We start from the raw sequence: 23,321 nt of genomic DNA on the forward strand, positions 1-23,321 counted from the left end.
TTTCGCATAAATCAATTGATTGGTCATATGAGCCAATCGATTGAACGATGAATAAATAGTGGATTTTTGTAATTCAATCGATTGTTTATACTCTCCAATCGATTGAATGCTTGAAAACTCTCACAATTCAATTGATTGGTTTTATTACTCAATCGATTGAATTCACCAAAACAATATGGATTTGCCAAATTCAATCGATTGGTCGTGTATGTGAATTCCAATTCAATCGATTGGCATGAGAATTCTAGGATAAGGTTTAGCTATTGTTTTTTATTTTAGAAGCAACTCTTATCTAATACTTTAAAAATAGAAAAAAAATTTACTCTTCTATATTTGTGATGCTTTTTTTCATAATCTTATTATACAAATGATCTACGAAGATTTGAAAAGTAATTTGTTTATAACTAATTCTGGTTCTTGTTGCAGGAAGGGGGAGAATGAACATGATGGTCATTCAGCCTATGGAAGTAGAACTGTTAGGGAACCTAGAGTTGTAGTTCAAACTACAAGCGAAATCGATATTCTTGATGATGCCTACAGATGGAGGAAATATGGACAGAAAGTAGTTAAAGGAAATCCAAATGCAAGGTAATTAACTGATTGAAACAAAGCCCTTTTAGTTAATAGTTCTTAGAAGTGTCATAAATCTTTTAAAATTGTTAACAACATTAGTAACTGATATTGTTCAATTTTTTTCTTCCTGCAGGAGTTATTACAAATGCACAGCCCCTGGTTGTTCAGTGAGGAAACATGTTGAGCGAGCCGCGACTAATATAAAATCAGTGATCACAACTTATGAAGGGAAACACAACCATGATGGCCTGCAGCACGTGGCAGCGCAGGTTACAACATGAACAGAAATTCTCTAAATAGAAACAATAGCAATGCACCGGCGCACCAATAAGGCCTGCGGCCGTGAATGGTTATTCTAGCGCGCTGAATTTCACGAATTCACTTTACAATCCTAGGCTTCCGGCCACCGGAACTCAAGAATCATCTTCCCTAGACATGCTGCAAGGCTCTGGACTTTTCGGCTACACGTCTCTTGGAAGATCAATGGGTTCATATGGAAACAATACGCAACTTTCGGATGGTGTATACATCAAGGCCAAGGATGAAAGGAAGGATGACTCATTCCTCGAGTCATTTCTTTCAAAGAACTAAGTTTGGAATACACCACTTTGCAGATGCTATCATGGACATGTTTTTGTATAGCATATAGGATCTTAGTTACTCATAGCAAAAGACAGAAACAGAGAAAGCAGCAAGAATGTTTACATGTATTAGATTAGAGACATAGTGATAGGAAAGTTTGACCAGAAGAAGGTTCTTTAATCAGTTTTGTTGGCTGATGAATACTTTTATTCTTTTGTTGTATTTGTTTCACAGAAAGAAAGCGAAAAAGGTTTCTTTTATAAGATTCTAATAGTCGATTACTTTGTAAAATTTGTGCAGTGCTTGCAGTTTTTAGTATTCTATTTCTAATCTTAGCTTTCAAGTTTCAATATAGATTAGTTGAGATTGAAGAGTGGAACTTCGATTAATAATTTGTAGTGACATCATCATTGGGACTTCAATAAAATTTCATTTCATAGTCCTCTTAGGCAACATTACACTGAAAAGAGACTAGTCAAAAACTCACTTGGTCAAAGTTGGAATGTTCAAACCACTAAGATCCAAATATAAAGTCAATAATTTCATTTTCTATTTGAGGTATAATTAATAATTATATTCTGTAAAGAAATAAAATGGAAAATCTAGAACTGCTTGTGCCATTACCTTTGGTTTTTGTTCTGCCAAATTGGTTATTAAGAATTAACACCATTAACATAGTCTCAAGAATAGAGCAAAATTCATTTATTTTGGTGTATAGGTAAAAAATCAGTAACTTTCCATATCTCACTGTAATATATGTGATTGGTATACACAATTAAATGAAAGTGTGAAACATTTTTATCGGGTAAAAAAATAAAAAAAAATCAATGAAAGTTTCATATATAAGGTTGAGTTGATGATAGTTTGAAGCCAGAGATGAGTGCTGACACTGCTAAACAAATGAATGCAAAAATGGACATGCAAATGGCTGTACTTGAAGAATCAGTGAATATATTGTCTGAGTTTTCTCTCATTCTGTTTGTTATTGGAATTGTTGAAGATGCTGATGATAACAACAGATATGCCATGATCTGCAACCAAAAACAGTAACAACATTTGCCAATGGGTCAAGTTGCTAATTAACTATTCATTGTTCCTCAATGGCAGTTGGCAAATACACAAACATGAATATGATGATTGGAAGGTAAAACAGGGTTTTGAATGAAGAGTTGTGTAAAAGATTTGATTAATTCAAAATGAAGACTCTACCAACTTCCACAAGTGAAAGACTTATATTAATATCAGACTCATTAATATTGTGGACTCATATGAACGCTAGGACTCATTAACTTCTCTTGACTAATTAAAGTGAAAAACATATTAATATTTTTACATCTATTTCATCTAATCCTTAGCTTATAAGTTCAAAGTCTACACTCTCCTCAATAAAATATTCATATGCCATTAATTTGATTTGACAATTAGATGAAAAGAATATAACAAACTTTTGCTGATGTGATTATCCTGCAGATTGTAGTCCTTAGAGAAACACTATAATATTATAGACTGCTTGAAGTAATGTAAACTTTCATTTTCATTACATCTGTAGAGGCAACTTCACAGAGAAGTTTTCAAAAGTTTCTACCCAAACCTCTTCAGCATTGCTTATAGTTATAGCTCAACAACACAAGAAAAACTTAAGTCTTTCTTAACTATTAAGGGACAGAAAATTAATTAAATGGAATGCTAATTAATTTAAAAAAAATACCAAGAAATAAAAAGAGAAAGAAAATACTAGTCTTTAAGAATGAAAATGAAACCATCTGATAATTCAAATCTAGTTAATGGCCCTGAATTTGATTCTCCATCCCTCACTGGCCACAGATTCAAATTTTGTATAAAAAAAAAAAAACAAAACCCCACAAAGTAATCAATGTTATGATGAAGATCAAAGAAAAAAGAATTAATTGCAAACAAACCTGGTCTCCTGCAAAGTCAATGATAGCAGCCATTCTGGGCTGAAGCAATTGTTTTCCTTTTACTTTGAGAAACAATATGCCTCCATTATAAAGACTTGACAAAATTGCAATAGCCAGCAAATATCTGAGCCATTGTTGAGTTCCAATAATCAATGTTGAGAATTAAGAGACATAATAAAAGCATTTTCTTTAGATAATTTCCTAACAAGTGAACTTTCAGTTATAAACTGCAGTGGCAAATCCATATTGTTATTGGAGAGTATAAACAATCGATAAGCTTTGTTACGATTCGTTATTGTTTTTGTTTTTGATTTTTTTTTACCAAAGATAGGAGGCTCGAACCCGCAACCTCTTAATTGAGTATGGGGAGACTTATGCCATTTGAACCATTACTCATTGGCATTGTTTTTGTTTTTGATTATTAACAAATATAATAGATGATTGATAAAATAATAATTTATAAAATAAAAAACAGTTTTTATAATTAAATAAAATATATTGGATTAATTTGTAATTAAAATTAGTTAAAGAACTATATAGCAATTGTTAAAAAAACTTTAAAAACATGTTTTGTTATGGTACCATTTAATGGTCCAAACATTCTGGGACCATCAAATCCTTAGCCATGAGACATAGTTGTCATGCATTATTGCTGATTTGTTCTAAACTTTCCAACAATTTACTAGAGATATACTTCATGCAAATTGAAAATTTTAGGAACAAAATTGAAACAAAATAAAATTTAAAAATATTTTTAAAATTTTTGTCAAAATTTAGGAAAAAAATTATATTTTATATTTTTTCCTTAAAATAATTAACTAAACTTTTCTCCTATAATTTTCCTCTTTCTCGTTTATTCTGTCTTCAACCAATTAATAGGTTAGATAAGGTTGTAGTATTTGGTACTTTACTTACTATAAGTATCACATCTTGCCCATTCATTTCAACTCCATATCAACGTCACCAGATCTTAAAAGAACTTTGATTTGACAAGAATGATACGCTCACATTGCACCATGCTGCTAATTCTCTTAAATTCCGAGAGATCAAAGGGAATTATAGGCAACCCAAATTCAAAAAAATGCGTTGATGTATTCTAACGGCATCTGATACATCAGATGAACATCATCAAAAATTTTCTCGGAGATGCGCATACAGTGAAACAAATGGGACAGAAAAATGGATTATACCTTCTTGCTTTAAAACTTTGATAAGTACACAGAGTAAAAGATTCATATACTCGTATTTTCCCTCATGTAAAATTATAATTTTGCTCATAGTCAATTTATCTAAAGCCGCTATCGATGTTTATTTTGCATTTGCAAATGAACAAAGAGCATATGCCCATATATGATAATGGAAAGACTGAAAATATAAAGGGCAAAACAAAAGGATAAACAAAGAGAAGATACAAGTACTTTGCCACTTGCTAGCCTATTTACCGCACAGGCTGCTGATTGTAGTGAGTCGCCTTATCTTTTCTCTTTGCCACGGCAAGCCTTGCACTCCTAGCAGCAGCATCCATCTCCTTGATTTTTTCTTCTTCACAGATGCAACTTTCTTATGCCGCTCTTTCACGTCAGTTACAGGTGCATCCTCTGCCTTCCCCGTTCCAGCAGTTTCCGTAGTTGTCTTTCCATCAGCCACAGAATCAGGCAGGTTTTGCGATTCTTTCTGCTCCTTTGAAGATTTGTCCTTCTTCTTCTTCTTTGCATTTTTGCTTTCACTGGTGGCAGCTTTCACTGGTGGCATTCTCCTTCTTTTCTAACTCACCATTGCGATCCTCAACCTTCTTCTCAGCACTTGAATTTTCCAGGACTGGTAACAGATTCCAAGTAAGAAATTTCTATATAATCAGTCATCTTAGCAGGGCTTGCAAATGTATTGGCGAACGTTTGCATGAGCAAGTTCAAGCCTCAACTTAATACTTTAGATATTTAAATAGCATTCTTGTAGCCAACATGGTTAAATCAATAACAAATTCCGAAAAGATAGATACCTCCTTGAAAGAACTAAGATAATTATAATATCTTTTTTCTTTTTTTCTTTCACAAGATCAAAAACATCATATTACCATGGGAGTCAGCCTGGCTTCCAGGTTCTTTTTGCAATCCTAGCTCTGCTAAAACAGCTTCAAGCTCCTTTTTCTTCAATTCCTTCTTTGAAAGTTGCTCTTCAGTTTCCTTGGTAGACAACGAAGGTTCACGAGGCTTCTTAACAACAGTTTCAGGCTCTACTGGCACTTCTAAATCATTTTCATGTTCATCCTCAGCATCATCAAGGCCTTCTATCTCACTATCGCTTTCCTGCTATTAAATCATTCACATGTCTTGCAGTTAGTCAATGTGAAGCTCAATGTCTCAATGAAACAATAATAACCATTTTCTATGTTATTAATTTGCCATTAAGGCCAAAACAAATTAACAATTAAGTGCCCAGTTATGCAGCTTTCAGCTTTCACTACTCCAAATGGGACGTGAAAGGCAAGTCCATGCTACATGATATCATCTACGTTAAACATTATAGTTATGGGTGAAGACACAATCATTTTAACTATGCAAGATTGAACACGTGGAAACTTGAGCTTGAAGAACCAAATTGCAAATCCGGAAATGAGAATAACAAATCGGCAAACCGACAAATAGTCATCAAATGCATATTAATCTAATCAGATTCCAAATCATTAAACCGACAAGCTACAACGTCATCAAATCCAAGCATACAGATTACAGATCGTTAGACCATTAACACAAATCACATAAATGACAATTCAACAAGGATCATAAATACCTTCCCAGAGCTAGATATCCAGAACAAGACCAGAATCCAGGATCCTCAAACAGAATATCCAATATTATATCTTTAAGATATAAAAAGAAACACTCAGCTTTCTTTCCAATCATGCATGCAATAACATTCATCACAACTCTTTCTCCTCAAAGACACCATTATCAACCCATCCAATCCAACCTTCAAAACAGCATTGCCTAACACATCCAACTTACAGAACACAGATAACACAATCAAAACACCTACTGAATAACATCCATTCCAGTTCGGTTCACCTCGTGGCAAATAAATGTGAGAACATGAACAGCTCAACTAATCCACCTTTTCCAAGTCTAGTCGCTATCCATGCCACAGGACTAAGGGATTCAAAAATAAAAAACACAGTAATAAAAGAAAAAAATTACACACTCTCTGCATCAAGCAAGCGATCATCACCATCCATAGTTAAAAAATAAACGATTCAAGCCATTGCATATCAAGTTTCAGCAGTAGTGATCCAACACACATTAATGCTCAAAGTTTTATGTTCACCTCAGCATGGGCCTCGGATTCAGCTGCAGCAGCAACAGGAGCGCCCCAAATGGATTGAGGTGGAGCGGTGATGGCGTAGTAGTCGTCATCATCCTCGTCGTCAACGTCAGCCCATGACTTCGACGTGAGTGGCGCCGGGGCCCAGAAAACCTCCTTTTTCTCCTGCTGTTGTGCGGCGGAGGAAGCCGCGGTGGAAGAGGACGAGTAGGCTCTCCCCTTGGATGAAGCCTGTTCCTTCTCAGAATCTCAGGCTTCTTCTTCTTCTTCTTGAGGCTTCCGAGCGCTGCGAACACGTTGGAGCTGTTTATGACCGGCGCCTCCTCCCTCCTGCTCCCTCCTCCCACCATTTCCAATCTAAAACTCAGCAGCGATGGCCCCGAAACGACCGCGTTTCAACAGCTCCAGTGAAGGGACAAGATCGGAAATAAAATCAAATAAATAAAAGAAAAAGAGAGAAACTCGGGGGTTTGTTTTTGTTTGTTCCTTGTCCGGGAGAATAGTGATCTGAGAAGTGAGGAATGTAATGTGGATGATGGAGTTATAAAAGGGTTCGTTAATTTGAGTATAGAGATTGAAGGTTGACGCCATGAGGGGCGGGGGATCAGAAACGATGATGATGTGTGTCTTTCTCTCACTCTACAATTTACATTACAAGTTACAACAGTGTCATCCTTTTGTTAATTTATAGGGTTTATTTGAAAAAATAAATAAATAAATAGGCCTTCAAGGATTTTCTTAAAATCGAACCGGTCATCAAACCGTTCTAACTACTGATTTATTGGTTTATAGATTCAATCGGTTCCACCGTAATTGAACTGAAAAAACCGTTTTATAATAAAATAATATAAAATATAAATAACACATTAAAACATAATTATAGTCTAATATAATTATTATTCCTAATTAATTCTTAGTTGATACTATCATCCATACCTAAAAATTACCAACAATCCAATAACAATACAATCTAACAACTAATCAACTAATCAATGCCTCAACAGCAAGATTTAGCACCCAATAACTAATCAATTATCAAGGTTTCAACTTTCAACAATAAACTATAAGAATTAATCATGCTTCAACCAATCACTAGGCTTTCATTTTTCTGATAAAACAAACTCCTTCTCTGCTAAGTGCAAAAGAAGAACCTAACTAAATTTTATATATATATATATATATATATATATATATTGAGGCACTACTATAACAATTAATCATGCTTCAATCAATCAGCTTCAACAATGCTTCAAGCAATCGGTTTTAACAATTAATCACTTAATAGTTAATAATGCTTTAAGCAATCAGCACCAAAAAATTAATCAATAATCTGTGATGAGACTCGTAAACAATATTTATTTAAATATAGTGAATTTATCTATATTGAACAAAATAGCAAAGACTACCATATTGTTGTCTACCACAGCAATACCTGGGAGAAAAATACTGATTCTTGGGATCCACCAAAAAACTCTGCAGTCCAACTATCTGTAATTATCACAACCTGTGCTCGAATTCATACTTTAAACAATCAACAGCAATGAATAAAACCAACAATTAATCATGCTTCAACAATTATTATTACAACAAATTAGATTTATACCTAGGGTTAGTGGAAGACAGGGAAGAATGCAGAGCTAGCGGCCACAAGGACAATGGCTGGGGTGGAAGGGTCGAACAGGGCTAGCGCCGGTGGGAAGACATTGCACGACAGCAAGGAGTGGTGGCGGTGGTTGCAATTTCCACGGCTGACTTCGCGATGGAAAGGGCTGTGTGAATCTCCAAGCTGGCTCCAGGAACTTGCGCGACGGTGAGTGACTTCCACAGAAGGTGGCTTCGAAGGTTGCGATGGCTGCTGCGCAATGGAGGCTTCTAAGGTTGCGCGACGGAGGCTTCAAAGGTTGCAATGGCTGCTGCGCGATGGAGGGAAAGTGAGCGAGCACGAAGCGGTGGCTGTTCGAAGGAACGACGACGACGGCAGCACGAGGCGATGGCTGGACGGAGGTGAGTTCGATGAGATTGAGAGGACTGAGGAGCCCTCCCTGGACTGAGTGTGTGTGAGGGAGTGAGACCGAGAGGAGCGCGATTTGAAACGGAATTGCTGTGGCAGTGAGTGAAACGGCGACATTTGATTGTCTTTTCTAAAAATCGGTCAGGTCATGGTTTGATTTGACCGACAAGTTTCTAACTGATTCGTCGGTTTAAAAGCGATTTTTCAAATCTACAGTTTTGCCTTTTGTTCGAACCGCTTTTCTCTGCGATTCACGGTTCGACTGATTCGACCGGCCAGTTCGAACTAAGTTTCAGAACCTTGGTTTAACCTTACGCTAATAAGCTTTTCAAACAAAAACATACTAATTAAAAGTTGGTGAATTCTACCGTAAGGATATACATGTACAGATGGCTCTTCCACACACACCACCGCAACCATATACATGGCTCTGGCCACCTGCCTCACCTCTATCCTCCTCCAGGATGACCACGATCACCACCTCCGGTACTCCCACCCTGACCACCAACACCTCTACCATAGTGGCCCCGTAACCACCTCCACCACCTCCCTGACCTCCCGTCACCACCGTTGTACCCTCCTCCACCACCACCACTTCCCTGACCCCGTCGTCACCTCCATCATTTCCGTCATCACCACCTTCGTCCTCACCGCTACCCTCATTTAATGTTAGAAAACAAATTAATGCAGAAGAATCAAAAGACCCTGTGGTTCAGTTTCTGGAAGGAGAACTTCTCATAGTGTGTTTGTATTCCAATCCAGGTGGACGCTTTGCCTCAAGGGAAAAAGTATGCTTCTTTCCTTCAAAACCTTAACATTTGTTTCAGTGTCATTGTTGAGGGCTGTGTTACTTGTCTCTAATTCTAATTATCTACCATAAGAAAAAATAATAGTTATAAACTTAGATGTAATTTCTTCGGGTTTTGAAATATCATTTGTTGATCTATTGGCATTTGCTTTGGATTTTGGCTTTATATGTAACCAGATGAGCCTTCTAAGTTCTAAAGAACTGCCGAAGTTTTCTGTCAAACATTTTCTTCATTCCAGTGGGCATGTTGCAGCGAAATTCCAATATGACCAGGTTTCACATGCTAACTTCATCAAGAGTATTGAACTTTATATTTCTATTGAAAATTTTGAATTTTCCATAATTAGGGGCTATGTCTTTGACCTTGAACAAATTCCTGCATACTCATGCTTTATAGGCTATGTTTCATGGCAGGTAATAATTTCTGCTTTTTGGGATTGGCTGTTTTGAGGGCTTAGTTATTTGAAAATTTGAGTCTGCAGGTTATGGATGTTCCCGCTTTCTTCCTTATCAGAAGCAGAGAAGGTTCTAGGAGAAATATCTAATTATAAAGTTCAGGAAATAATTCTTCTATTTTCATTTTCTCTATAATTGGGAAACTGATGTTATTTTCTATCTTCAAGCTTCAAAATTTGTTTGTTGAAAAGGAACATTCAATTCGTGCATATTTTAATCTTTTAGAAAACGTTTGCTAAAAGGATCATTTAACTGTCAAATATGAAAATTTAATAAAAACATTATTTAAAATGCATAAACTTTTCTATAGTTTTTATCTTCAAGAGCAAAAATATTCCCCAAATCAGCAATCACTTCACTAATCATCATTTATTTTTGCCATTAAAACTTTACCGACTTTTTCTTTGATTTTTATCTTTTCTTCAACATTTTATCTTTCTTTTATATTTGCCTTTTCTCAGGCCTTGGCCAATATTGGAGTAGTTTAAATCATTTTGACTGGTATATGATCAAAACTGAATCATGATATATTCGATTCCAGATATATACTAATTCTGCAGATGCCAAGATTCTTGCTGCTCTTGAATATCTCGGAACTTTCATTGAGGTATTGCTCCCCTCCACTGTTTCAAAGCAATAAAATGTCAATAAAGAATTTAGTGACTGCATCTGTATGTACTACAAGAAAGTCAAGTTAGGTTCTCAACTTCTCTAGTTTCTCACCCATCTCCTTTGATTGGTGTGCTTGCATGATGCATGGTTAAATTGCTCTTTTCAAATTGCTTTTGTTGCAATCGGTACCCCTTAGTTTAGGACCCTAAGTTGAACGAATTAAATTGGCTGACCAGTGTAGTGAAAATTTCAGCATATGACATGTTAATTCGTATGCCACAACTATTATTGGTGTCAACGTTGGCTGGTCTGAGTGGTTTAGATTATGTGTTAATTCTTATATTTCATCCATCTTCCAGCGCCCCAAACGTTGTGTATGCTTAATTTGAAAGTTTGATTGCTTCAATTTTTTTTCTCTCTTGCTTCCATCTTTCTATTTCATTTGGGCTATCGGTAGTTATCACGTGTAATATGTTGTGATTACTGCAGGCAGGTTGCAAGTTTCATATATTTGCGCACCATCAGCCAATGATAGATGCGATACATGAGTGCCTTCTTGTAAGACCAGTTCAATTTTACTCTTTATATTGGAAATTATAGCACTTACAAAAACTGTTGAAAATTTCCAGAAGAAAAAAGTGGGTTGCATCTGGATTGATGGAGGTACACCCGCTGCATCAAGGCAACAATTGGTTACAGATTTCCGGTATCAAGGCAGCTGTAGTATGGTGGTATTTTTGGTTGTGCATTTCTTCCATGTGTTTCTGTTATAGGCATCTTTTCTGTTGTCTTGGTTAGTATTTGTGCTTGAGATAATGATTTCATGTGACACATTATCATGCAGCTATCCATTAAAGCGGGAGGAGTTGGATTAACTTTAACTGCTGCAAGCACAGTTATCTTTACAGAACAATCCTGGACTCCAGGTGACCTAATTCAGGCCAAAGATCGTGCATATAGAATTGGTCAGGTATTCTCACACACATTAAGTAGAAAGGAGAGAGTTGTTACTAGTTGCATGACAACATTAAGAAAACAGATAATCTCAAATGAAAAGAACTCTCATATCTAAATTTTTTAGTAGCAAAGACAACATGTGCTCTTCTGTTTTTTGACTCGTTAGTTCTTGTTTAATGGTCTCATCAGTAAATATACACTAGTTGGTAAATGATACATTTGGTAGGTTCTGTTATTTCTGCAGTCTTTCGCCGCTTGGTATAGCATTGACTTAACATTTATTATGCATTGATGATCTAAATTTTTACGACTTAGGGATGTGGTGCAATTCAAACCGGATAATTTGGGGGCAGGTACATTTCTACATCTTCTTGAACTATCATATGTAATGCAAAATGTACATAATGCTTAGTTTCAAGGTTTTTATTCTGGTTTATATTTATATTTTGTCAAGATCTATACTCAAGCAGTATTTGAGAGTTACTTTTTGATGTTTTTGAGAAACCATTCTAAATTTTAGTTATTGAAAAATCAGGTGTTAGATGGCCACTACTATTGGGCATAGGCCTTCAAAGCAGAGAACTCTTGACCAGTTTGTCAGAAGATGTGATAACGTGGATAGGTCGGAAGTCGGAACATCAGCCTGACCGGAAACGGCCCTCTCGGTCATGACTTGTGAGATATGCAAAATGGATTTCCATTTTCACAGATACATGGCCAGTGGCAAGTGAATAGGAACTTAAATGTTGATGTCTACATGCAGAAGTTTCCATGTAGTATTAACCAGATGTGCTTACATGCGGAATTCACCTGTGATGACACAAATGCCTTTTTGAAGCTGAAATCCATTGTACAACAAATAATAGATTGAGTAGAACTGGCTACACTAAACTATGTTGCTTGTATTGGAGATAATGGTTTGGTTATGTGAAATATGTATTGGAAGAAAATGTTGATAAAGTCACCCATTAGATTTTAGGTTTCCACTTCTTGTTTTTAACTTTTTGCTCCCCTATGTTTTGTTTTAGTTTGGGGCTCTGTACAGAGCATGACATTATCATATATGAACGAGACTTGTAAATTTCTTTACTCCATATGCATGTATCATTATATTTTGTAGAAATAATCATCTCTTGAAAGAATAGACTCATAGAACCCCTTTATAGCACTTCAGTTAAAACTGATCATCACATTAGGTTATTTTGTTTAGGAACATGACCTATCCTGATAATGTTACTTTTCTCCCTAAATTCATACGGAATGACATTATAAAAATAACATCATTATTTTTCTTTAGTCATTTAGAAACTTGATTTGAACTTTTGTAACCCAGTTTCCCTTCATCATCATTCTTATTATTTTCTTAATCTAATCAATAAAGCAATCAATCGATAATATTATAAATGACTCAAATCAAATTTTTAAACTAAATTTTTCAAACAAGAACCATTCTAACTTTATGTGAAACTTCAAAATGTTTCTTTTGACATAATATGTGCGGGCTATTAGTTGAATTAATTATTTAAAATGCATCATGTATTTTGAAATAGAAAGCAGTGAGTTGATCATTTAATATGACCAGCAGCAATAATGCAAATATCTCAAAATGCACAGATAATTTTGTACGAGTTGAAGAGAATATAGACACAACTCAAAGCAAGATCATATTCCTGAAAGACATTAATATTTAATTCATTGTTCATTCATAATCCTATTGAAAACGACTAAGGAGGATAATAAGCCACAAGAAATAACAAGAAATGTTACTACAATAGAGTTGTCCTGTGCTGAAATCTTCCTCCCTTAGTAGGTGGCCAAACAAACGCATGGCGCATACAATTAGTAATCCCAGTAATCCCACCGTTCTCCATGGTGAAGACACTCTTCCTATGGACAGTAACTTGTAAGAAATCTCGCTCCATGGGAGGAGCCCCACTGTCAAGTTGCAATGCTGCAAAGTCCTTCAACACGGACAGTGTGAAAATGGAGAAGCAGTGTGCGGATGAATCGGGATTGGAACCCAATAACTCCCTAGAGCATATTGCACACAGCTTCCCGTTGCCAAGGTCAACAAAATTGAATCTGCCGGGTCCTTCCATCGGGGGTTGAATATCCTCAAAACCCACATCAAGGTATTGATATAATGCGACTAGGCCATTCTGGTGGTTAACGAGAATGGCAAGGACCTTGTTCAAAGGTGTATGAAGAGGTTCCTCCACATACTCATGTGTAAGGCAAACGGTGTAGTTGCTGCTTCCAAGATAGGGAAGGGACACAGAAATGTGCGGGAAATAAGTAATACGACATTGGTCACTGCCGCTAATGAGTCTACCGGTTCTGAAGTTCGAAAGATTGTTATCAGCGGCAGACATATCCATCCAAGTTTCTTCTATGGGGTCGAAGCGGGCCAAATAGTAGTCTCTATTCCTGGACGATGAAAAAAAGAGGTTGTTGTCGAGGACGAACATGGTATTCTCGACATGTGGCTCGCTAATGATGGCGGCCCCAGGGGCCATCAAGGGTTTCCAAACTCTAGAACCAGAACCAAGAACGTAAAATCTAGATTCATCTGTGACCCGTCGCCTCACATTTATAGATTCATCTTTGACCCGTCGCCTCACATTTAGATAGAAGTAAACATCGCCTGAGCCTGGCGTGTTTGCGATGTATGATTTGCGAAAAGGAAAGGGTGCACCATCCAGTGATCCCGTAGGGGCAATTCTGCGCTCCTCAAATTTGATTTCGTAGATTGGCCAGGGGACCAGATTCCCCATGGAAAGGGATTTGGCTCTGCCAATTTCACGCGGCAGGCTCAACTTGTCGGACGGCGCCATATAGATCTTGGAGTCGAACTCGAAGGGACACATATCATGACCTGGAAGATCCAAACACATCTCGAACGGTGGTGGAGGCAAACAAGTCCAATCTTTGACATCAACTTCTTCCTTTAAATTGCTCAGTTTGATCACGATCAACTTTCCATACGTCATAAGGCAAAGGCACGCTTCCTTCGCCATTTCAACCTGCTCAGTTTTTCGTCGTTTTGACTCAGCAGCATCCAATTCCGCCATCACTCTCTCCGATCGAACGAGATCGGTGGTGCTGCGGCAGCAAAAAGCTAGGTTAGGGTAAAGCACTAGAAAGTTAAAAGAGGAAAGATAGGGCTGTTGACGAGCGACCAGGGTTTCGAATATCAACTTATTCTCTCTATATATATACTAGCTTAATTTTTATATTTTTATTTTTAAAATTATAAATTTGATGGAATAATTTAAAAATAAAAAATAAAAAATATTTAAAAACATATAAAAATTTTAATATTTATTTAACTTTAGAACGTGTAAAAATTATAAATTTGAATTAAATAATATATTAAAAAAATTATGTGTAATAAAATAAAAATAAATATTTATAAACGTTAATTATAAATTAATTATTTATAAACATTATTAAATTTATTTATTTATTTTTAATAGTATTTAATTTAAAACGAAATACTCGTTATCTTCATGCATAATTTTAATAAATAAAAAATATTTTATTTTTTTAATTTTATATTCAATTTTTTAAATTATTTTTAATTTTATTTTTTTTAAATTATTAATTTATATTATCTTTTTTGTTTTTTCGTTTTCTTCTTCCATTTTTTTTCGATCGATCATAATTAATTATTATTATTATTATAGCAATTTTTAATATTCTTTATCACTTTGATTTAATGAGGTTTTGTATGGTAAAAGAAGAAGGTAAGATAACACATTCATGGATAATTAGATTGATAAATATTTATTCAATGGTTGAAGAACAAGATATCGATAGAAGTTCTTTTCCAACTCCTCGTAGATGGATCAACAGAGATCGAAAAGCAGGATATGATCTCATTTTCAAAGATTACTTTACAGATGAGTCGGTGTATAATACTGACATTTTTCGACGAGATTTCAAATGAGAAAGCACGTGTTCTTTCGGATAGTAGACGCTCTCTCAAATGTCTATCCGTATTTCCAACAGAGGGTGATTGCAACTGGGAGAAGAGACTTGTCACCACTGCAAAAATGCAATACTGCTATACGGATGCTAGCATATGACGTAGTAGTTGATGCTGTTGATGATTATGTGCACATAGACGAGAGCACCACTATTGAATGCTTGAAAAAATTTGTTGAAGGTGTCATTTCGGTGTTCGAAGATGAATACTTGGGAAAATCAAATTCAAATGATGTATGACGCCGACTACAAATAGTGTAGGGTTGTAGCTTTCCTAACATGTTGGGTAGTATTAATTGCATGCATTGTCAATGAAAAAATTGTCCAAAGACGTGGAAAGGTATGTACATGAGTGGTTATCGTAGAGTTGCAACCATAGTACTTGAGGTTGTAGCATCTTCAAACCTTTGGATATGACATGCATTCTTTGGAGTTTCTGGTTCAAATAACGATATCAACGTGTTAGATCGTTTACTAGTGTTCGATGATATTCTAAATGATCGTACTCCGGAGGTAAATTATACTATCAATGGTAATAATTATACTATAGGATACTATTTATCAGATGATATTTATCGTGAATGGACCATATATGTCAAATCAATCTCAAAGGCACAAGGGGAGAAACGCAAGTTATTTGCACAATATCAAGAAGGGTAAAGAAAAGATGTCGAACGAGCATTTGGAGTGTTGCAAGTACGCTTTGCATTATACGTGGTTTTGGCAAAAGAAGAAGTTGGCAAATATAATGAGAGCTTGTATTATATTGCATAATATGATTGTTGAGAATAAAAGAGACACTTATGCCAGAAATTTTGCTCAAGGCTTAGAGTATGAGGATGTCAAAAATGACTTATCACAACCTCAGTTGGGAGAGAAAGATTTTGCATCATACCATCAATTTCTCCCAAAAAATGCCCAACTTCGAAATAGGCGGCAGCATCGACAATTGAAAGATATATGGCAATTTCACCATGCTTGTCATCAACTATAGAGCTTAACTATATTTTTCTTTATATTAAGTAATTTTACAAATTAGTTTAATCTCGAATTATATAGTGTATTATTGTTATATATGAAATTATTTTTTTAAATATTAATATTTTTTAATAGTAAATTATTTTTGAATTTATAAATTTTAACAATATTATTGTAAAAAAAATATAACTACATTAATTTTAATTACTTTAATTAATTAATTAAATGAGACTATAATTGCGACTAAAGCTAGTTCTTTTTAATGAGAAGAGAGATACTTTGAATTTTTATTTACACTTTATGACCTAAAAACTAATATAGAATTACTTTTTATGACAAGTGAATCATAAATAAAAAATATGATAAATTTTTTATTAGAGATAGTCTAATATCTACTAATTTGTGAAAGCTAATGCAAGACTTCACCGCTGTCAAGATCAGAAGAAAAAATCACTCCCTCAAATTCTTAACCACTTTTTTTTTTATGAATTCTAATCTAAATGAAAGAGAGAGCGCTGAAAATTATTGTCTAATGAGAGAAAATTTTATCCGATGGAAAAAGAGGCATTGTGAATTTTATAATCAAGTTAACTGCGAGGTGATGCGTGGCTGAATAACCCACACTCTTTATACAATTGATAGATAGATTAGAAATCTCTGAGTTTCTATCTCATGATTTGAGCCTTTGAACAAAAAGGAGTTTTTATAGCATTTTATTTCTTTTCTCCAACTAAATGACAAGTATTTCATGTTGTTGCTAAAACCTCGAACGAAAATCATGTATCATTTTAAATTGAATTAATAATATTACATGCTTAATATGATTCTGTTTTTATATTTGGCAGATGGATCAATCCATATATTAGAGTTTTGACTAAAACTAATGAAAATTAAAGGGGAAAGTTCAAATGTATTTGACAAAAATCATACTTTGATTACACGTATGAATTTAATATTGGCTATAAAAAGATCAGTTTCCTCAAGTTAATACATTATAGATAACTTCTTCTACAACAATAAATCAATGCCTATAGTTCAGTCGATATTAAACTATTGTAAAGTCCGGGTCATGTACATAATCTATTTTATTGTATTTATGTATAATTTATTTATAAAAATATTAATATATATTTGGTTTAATTATTCTATTAGTCTTTATAGTTTTGCGAAATTTTTAATTAAGTTCTTATACTTTTTTTTTCTTTTTAATTAAGTCCTTACACCAAAGTTTTTTTTAATTAGATCCTTATACTTTTTTTATTTTGATTCCTGCACTAATTTTTTTTTAGTTAGGTCCCTATACAATTAAACCAATTACTATCAAGAGGGACCTAATTGAAAAAAATTAGTGCCGGGACCAAATTAAAAAAAAAAATATAAAGACCTAATTGAAAATCTTATAAAACTATAGAGACCAATAAAATAATTAAATCTATATATTTATGATCTAATGTATATATATCAACTATGTTATCTTATTTATATCTTCTAGATCATTTTTTTCATATCAAAAACATAAATAAATTTTTATATACATATTTAATATCAGTTTAAAAGTTAAGGAATATACTGTTGCATTGTGCATTTAATTTTTAACCAAAAAAAAAGTTTACTTCTTCAACCATCTTTGTTTTTAAAAGTAACCACATCCTCTTAAATAGACACAAAATATTCTCCCTTTTCAAAAAAATAACTAACCCCATGACAAAATTGAATACATAATACATGGATATGAAAGTTTATGCATGTATTAATTTTTTTCTTTATCTTATAATTACCATACTGATGTAATAGTTATTATTTTTTAATTCTAACTACACTTTGAATCAGATAAAACGCAGAAAAATTATGTTTATCAATTTATGTTTTAATCCAAACCTTTTTTTTCTATTGTAAAAATTATTTCTTCATCCCATATAGACCTACAAATTTGTTTTTTTATATATATGCTAATAAAGTTGTTATTATGTTTTCACATGCACACAACTTTTGTGACAATTTCTTTATGACAATTTTTTACTATGGCATGACTACACAAAATAATAAATACATATGCTTTAGAAATATTAAATTATGTTTAAGCTATACTAAATTAATCATATTAAAATATTTTATTTAGTTGCTTCAACTCCATTTCTAAATTAAATTTAGTATGCAATAAATTTAAAAGTTATTATGTTCCCACATGCACACAACTTTTGTGAGAATTTCTCTATAACAATTTTCTACTATAGCATGACCACACAAAATAATAAATACATATGCTTTAGAAATATTAAATTATGTTTAAGCTATACTAAACTAATCATATTAAAATGTTTTATTTAATTGCTTCAACTCCATTTCTAAATTAAATTTAGCATGCAATAAACTTAAAAGTTATTGCAACTCCTTTCACAGCTTTTTGCAATGCTAATTATTTTTTGAAATTTTCATCAACTAAAATACTGAATTTATGCTAAAAATAGTGATATTACATTTCTCACAAGCTCAAGCAAGTACTATAAAAAAAGAAACATGTAGTAAAAGCAAAATATTTTTAAATGTTAAAATATTTTGTGTAATACTAACTTGACCACGTTTAGATTTTTGCATAATCCCCAATTTATCACTTAAGTTCTCTTGTTTCCAACAATAACATTCATGTTTGCATAATCCATCTCCTAGAACGAATAATTTGCTTGAAAAACATCATTTTCTACTATTTTATACTGCGCTTTACTTTCAACTTCAAATCTTCTTGTTTAATTCCTAGATTAGTTATCTTGTTCGTGAGTTCCTGTAGTGCCTCCTCAGTAAGAGAGGGATTTACTTCTGATATTCACATTGTAAATCGTGTAGCTTGAAAGTGAACATAAATGCATAATAACTTGAGTTAAAAACTATCTAATATCATTTTTTGAAATTTAAACAAATATGTTCTAAATCTTGTCCCTATATAAAATGAGTCATGAATCAATCAGCCATATTATCATATTCCAAGGTCATTGTCACATCATTTTCACTTACCTTCGGAGCATTGGTTGATAATCTCATAAAAAATGGTAAGATTTAAAAGAAAACTTTTCAAACTACTAAAACAAAGATAGAACGAAAAGATATATGGTATAATTAAAGGACAGTGTTGAATTTAACTATTAGGAAGAATTTCACCTGTACTAATGTACTTTATTAGTACACTGGTGTATAATAAATCTACACCGTTAAAATATTAATTTTTTAATATGAATGGATGAGATTTTTTTATGAAACTGCTGCTTATGATGGAGTGGATGATGAAGTGTGTACCTAGTTTTACGTTAATCGAAGTATAATTGTATGAAGAATTGATGATTACACTTACTGTCCCTTGGCGCAGGCTTGGCTTGGTGGCTGCTTCCTTAGATGGCTTTTTCTTTGTTTGGGTTTGACTGTTTTTCTTTTTTAGGGCTAATGGACCTTTTTGGCCCATAGTTGTTGTTTGTATTAATTTGAGGATAATAGATCTTTTTTGGATGCATTTTTTTGTATATTTTTTGGCTAACATTATACTATACTGTTGGGTTAAAAATTGTAGAGCCATAATTATTAAATTTTGTATCGTTTTTTATTTGTTACTAGTGTCCTGCAATGAGTAATACATAAAATTATATAAAATTTTTTATTAAAATTTAAATAAAAAATATCTATAATAATTATTATTATAAATACTTTACTACTTAAAAATATTAAAAATAATTAATATTTATTTTAATCAATTTGGATTGATTGAATGGCCATCTCATTTGTCGTCCGCTTAAGCAAATATTTGGATTTCGAATCTTGTATTGTGTGTATAATAATCAATTAGTTAGCGACAGACCCTTAATAAATAGAGCATCAATATGTGGTGGATTACTCCTCAATTTGGCGAGTTACAAAATCCGTAGAAAAAAATTATATTTGTCTTTACAATAGATTAATTTTTTATTAATAGCAATACTTATAGACTTTTGTCTTTGTTAAAATTTACGTGAGACAATTTTGGTTGTTGGTATCATATTTATTCTTGAAGTCAAAACAATATCATCAACATTGTTACTTGTTAAAACTTCACATTTTATGAAATAATTTTTAAACTTTTAAATTTATAAACTTATATCACTACAAAAGTTATTAGATTGATTAATATTTCTTGATAACATGGTATTATTCAATATAGAATTTATTCTTTTAAAAAATAAATTAATATTTTCTAAACTTGTAAATACATTTTCTTCTAATTTTTTACACCATTTTATTTGATAATATTTACTATTAAAAAATAGCAAATGACCACACTATTCTACAATATGTATGATATACAAAATAATTTCTTAACTTAAAATTAATTATGGTTAGTGAAATAAAATTTAAAATATTTTTTTATTTTCTTACTGAAATTTAAATTTAAATTTAGAATTGATTAATAACTCATCCTTTTATAATATTAATAAAAAATAAATTGGTTAGAAGTAAAATATTCAAAATTTAATAATTTCAATCATTTAAATTTTAATTACCAAAAATTGGGTTAAAAATTAATTATAAATTTAATAATCAATAATATATTATATTAGTACGTAAATAATAATATCCAATGTATTTTTTTTACAGAACTAATGTATAATCTATTGAAAATTGATTTATTATTCAAAATTTTTTTCATAAACTTTGTAATATGTGAAAATAGTGATTTTTTTTATTATTATTTAAAATTTTTAATAATTTTTTAATTATGTAATTGACTTAATTAATAAGCTTTATTATTACTTTTATACTAACAAAATATCAATTTATATTATTTAAATAGTTTCTCACTACTAATAAATAAATAAATATTGTACTATTATACTTATTGTCCTAGATGATGACTTAAGTTAATTATTTTGTATGTTAAATTTATTAAATATTAAGATAAAAAAATTGTTCAATAAATTATATAAATAATCATTACAGAAAAGAAAAAAAATTATATATCATATATAATAATTCTTAATATATATAGTATCATGTATATATTAAGATTATCTATTTTAATTATGTGAGTGATTATTGTTATTTTCACTTTTTTGTTACATTAAAAATTAATATTTAAAACTAAAAAAGAGATAATTAATTTTTTAATTTGAATTAAAAATGTCTTATAAATATATCCAACTTTTACATATACTAAGTGTTATAATATTAATTAGTATAGTATTTACTATAACAATGATTTAAAATATTAATCTCAGATATATTTGGACCTAGCAAGACCTCAATGCAATCAAGATGAACTAAAATTTATTATTAGTGTCCCAAATCCGACTTAGGTTCATTACCTTAAAGGCCCAATGCAGATGAAGTCCACGCGTCCCCTCTTAAATCGGCTCAGATTGGATCTCCGTTGCTAGTTGGATCTCCGTTGCTCGAATATCTACAAATATTCTTTGAAAATTTTTGAAAAAAAATAACACAAAAAGACATAATATAATAATCATAGAATAATCAATTCAATATAATTCAACACAATTTATAACATATTCGTTATGAAAAATAACATTTTAAAAGGAGAAAACATAAAAGTATATTCCAAGATAATAACATAACATAAATTTTTAAGACGATACTGAGCGACGTAGTGACGGACTTGAGAGGTATAGAAAGTGAGTTAGAGAGAGAGGATCGAGGCTGAGAATGGGTCTGAAAGAAAATGAAAGTATTCGAATTGGAGAGAGAAATTAGGATTAGTAAATTCAAGAAATGAATATATATATATATATATATATATATATATATATATATAAATTAGAATAAATTAATAATTTTATATTCGCATATATTTAATAGGTTCCATGAGGCGGGTACTTGTGTCCATGTCCCTATTAGAGGATGGCAAATGGGAAAATCCGCCCTGCATCTCCAAAAGCCCGCCATCTGGTGGATTGTCTCGCTCCCGCCCGACCTAGTAAGGCAGTCCTGAATTTCTCTCTCGGCCCGCCTAATGGAAGATAAATGGATAAACACTAAGCTATTGTTTGAATATAAGATGGAAAATAAGAAGAAAAGAATGAAAAGAAAGAAAATGAGGGAAAAGAAAATAGAAAGAAAAGTATAATTTTTTGTGTGTTGTTTAGATGAAAAAAAATGAATAGAAAGAAAATAGAGGGTAAATTTTCTTTTGTTTGGATGAAAAGAAAAGTAACGAGAGAAAAAATTATAATAGAGTAAAATTATATTAATATTTTTTATATATTATATGTAAATTATAATTCAAATGATAACTCTGTATTTTTATTCATGTTTACACTTTTGCATCAGTTTTCTTCGCAACTTTGAAGAGAAAATATTTACATGAGCGTCACATACATTTTTTTATTTTCCATTCAATTTTTTTGTTGATCCAAACAATGAAAAATTGATTTTTTATCCATTTTAAACTATCACAAAAATTAGTTACTCTTTAATAATAACAATGCTTAAAAAAAACATAATTAAATAATCTTAAAATTATATAATAATTTTTAAAATAACAAAAAAAATATATAATTAATATAAATAAACCATACAAATAGAATAATATAAATATTGTGGTTAAATCATTAAAAAAATGAATATAATTTTTTTATTATTAAAAACAAATCGTCAATATGAACTAAAGATTTATAAAGAAAATGAATCTAAGTAAGTTTACTAATGTTTATCTAATAACAATTAGAGATGAGAAAAGTATAATTTAAACTTCTTACCATGGTTTCATTATTATTTGGTAACCCAAGCCCATTTATAAGGTCTGTTGGGTTGGTAGATAAATAACCCATTAACTTTCAGCCATTAAAGCCAAACTTTCTCACATTAGTTTCTTCTTAGCTTCAACCATGAAGCACAAGCCACAAAGCTAGTCTGTCATTTCTATAATTTTACAGTATAACTAAGGACATTTTAGACTGTTTATTCATTATTATATGACAAACTGTTGACTGCTAATCAGACCGTACTTACTATATTGCTGTACCAAAAAAGTGCATGGCACGTGTGAAAGTTTTCCTAACTATTATATTTGATGGGCTTCAAGTATCATTTCTAAGTCAACAGGGTCAAGCAAAAGCAATCAGAACCTAAAGGCGGCATCATATATAAG

At 32.2% G+C, this 23,321-nt stretch overlaps 1 protein-coding gene and 2 pseudogenes across 14 annotated transcripts; 2 read left to right on the plus strand and 1 right to left on the minus strand.

Moving 5' to 3' along the window:
• The first annotated feature begins 351 nt into the window (after nt 1–351).
• LOC112755160 (probable WRKY transcription factor 33) lies at nt 352–1,597 on the plus strand (annotated as a pseudogene).
• A 2,646-nt stretch (nt 1,598–4,243) lies between these two features.
• On the minus strand, nt 4,244–8,593 carry LOC112702100 (uncharacterized; annotated as a pseudogene).
• A 119-nt stretch (nt 8,594–8,712) lies between these two features.
• LOC112702045 (uncharacterized) lies at nt 8,713–12,330 on the plus strand. Of its 14 annotated transcripts, none has more exons than XM_072201125.1 (8): nt 8,713–9,191; nt 9,389–9,625; nt 10,209–10,274; nt 10,769–10,837; nt 10,909–11,007; nt 11,124–11,249; nt 11,481–11,589; nt 11,772–12,330. In XM_072201125.1, exons 2-7 carry the CDS (start codon nt 9,389–9,391, stop codon nt 11,526–11,528), a joined length of 645 nt encoding a protein of 214 aa, XP_072057226.1. In that variant the 5' UTR covers nt 8,713–9,191; the 3' UTR covers nt 11,529–11,589; nt 11,772–12,330. The 14 variants fall into 14 exon arrangements, with proteins under 14 accessions (XP_072057226.1, XP_072057206.1, XP_072057157.1 ...); XM_072201105.1 differs by having other exon boundaries at nt 8,716–9,191; nt 10,909–11,010; XM_072201056.1 differs by having other exon boundaries at nt 8,718–9,191; nt 10,909–11,019.
• The last annotated feature ends 10,991 nt before the right edge of the window (nt 12,331–23,321 follow it).

This window comes from Arachis hypogaea, chromosome 1 (genome assembly GCF_003086295.3).
Source record: "Arachis hypogaea cultivar Tifrunner chromosome 1, arahy.Tifrunner.gnm2.J5K5, whole genome shotgun sequence".
Lineage (NCBI taxonomy): Eukaryota > Viridiplantae > Streptophyta > Magnoliopsida > Fabales > Fabaceae > Arachis > Arachis hypogaea.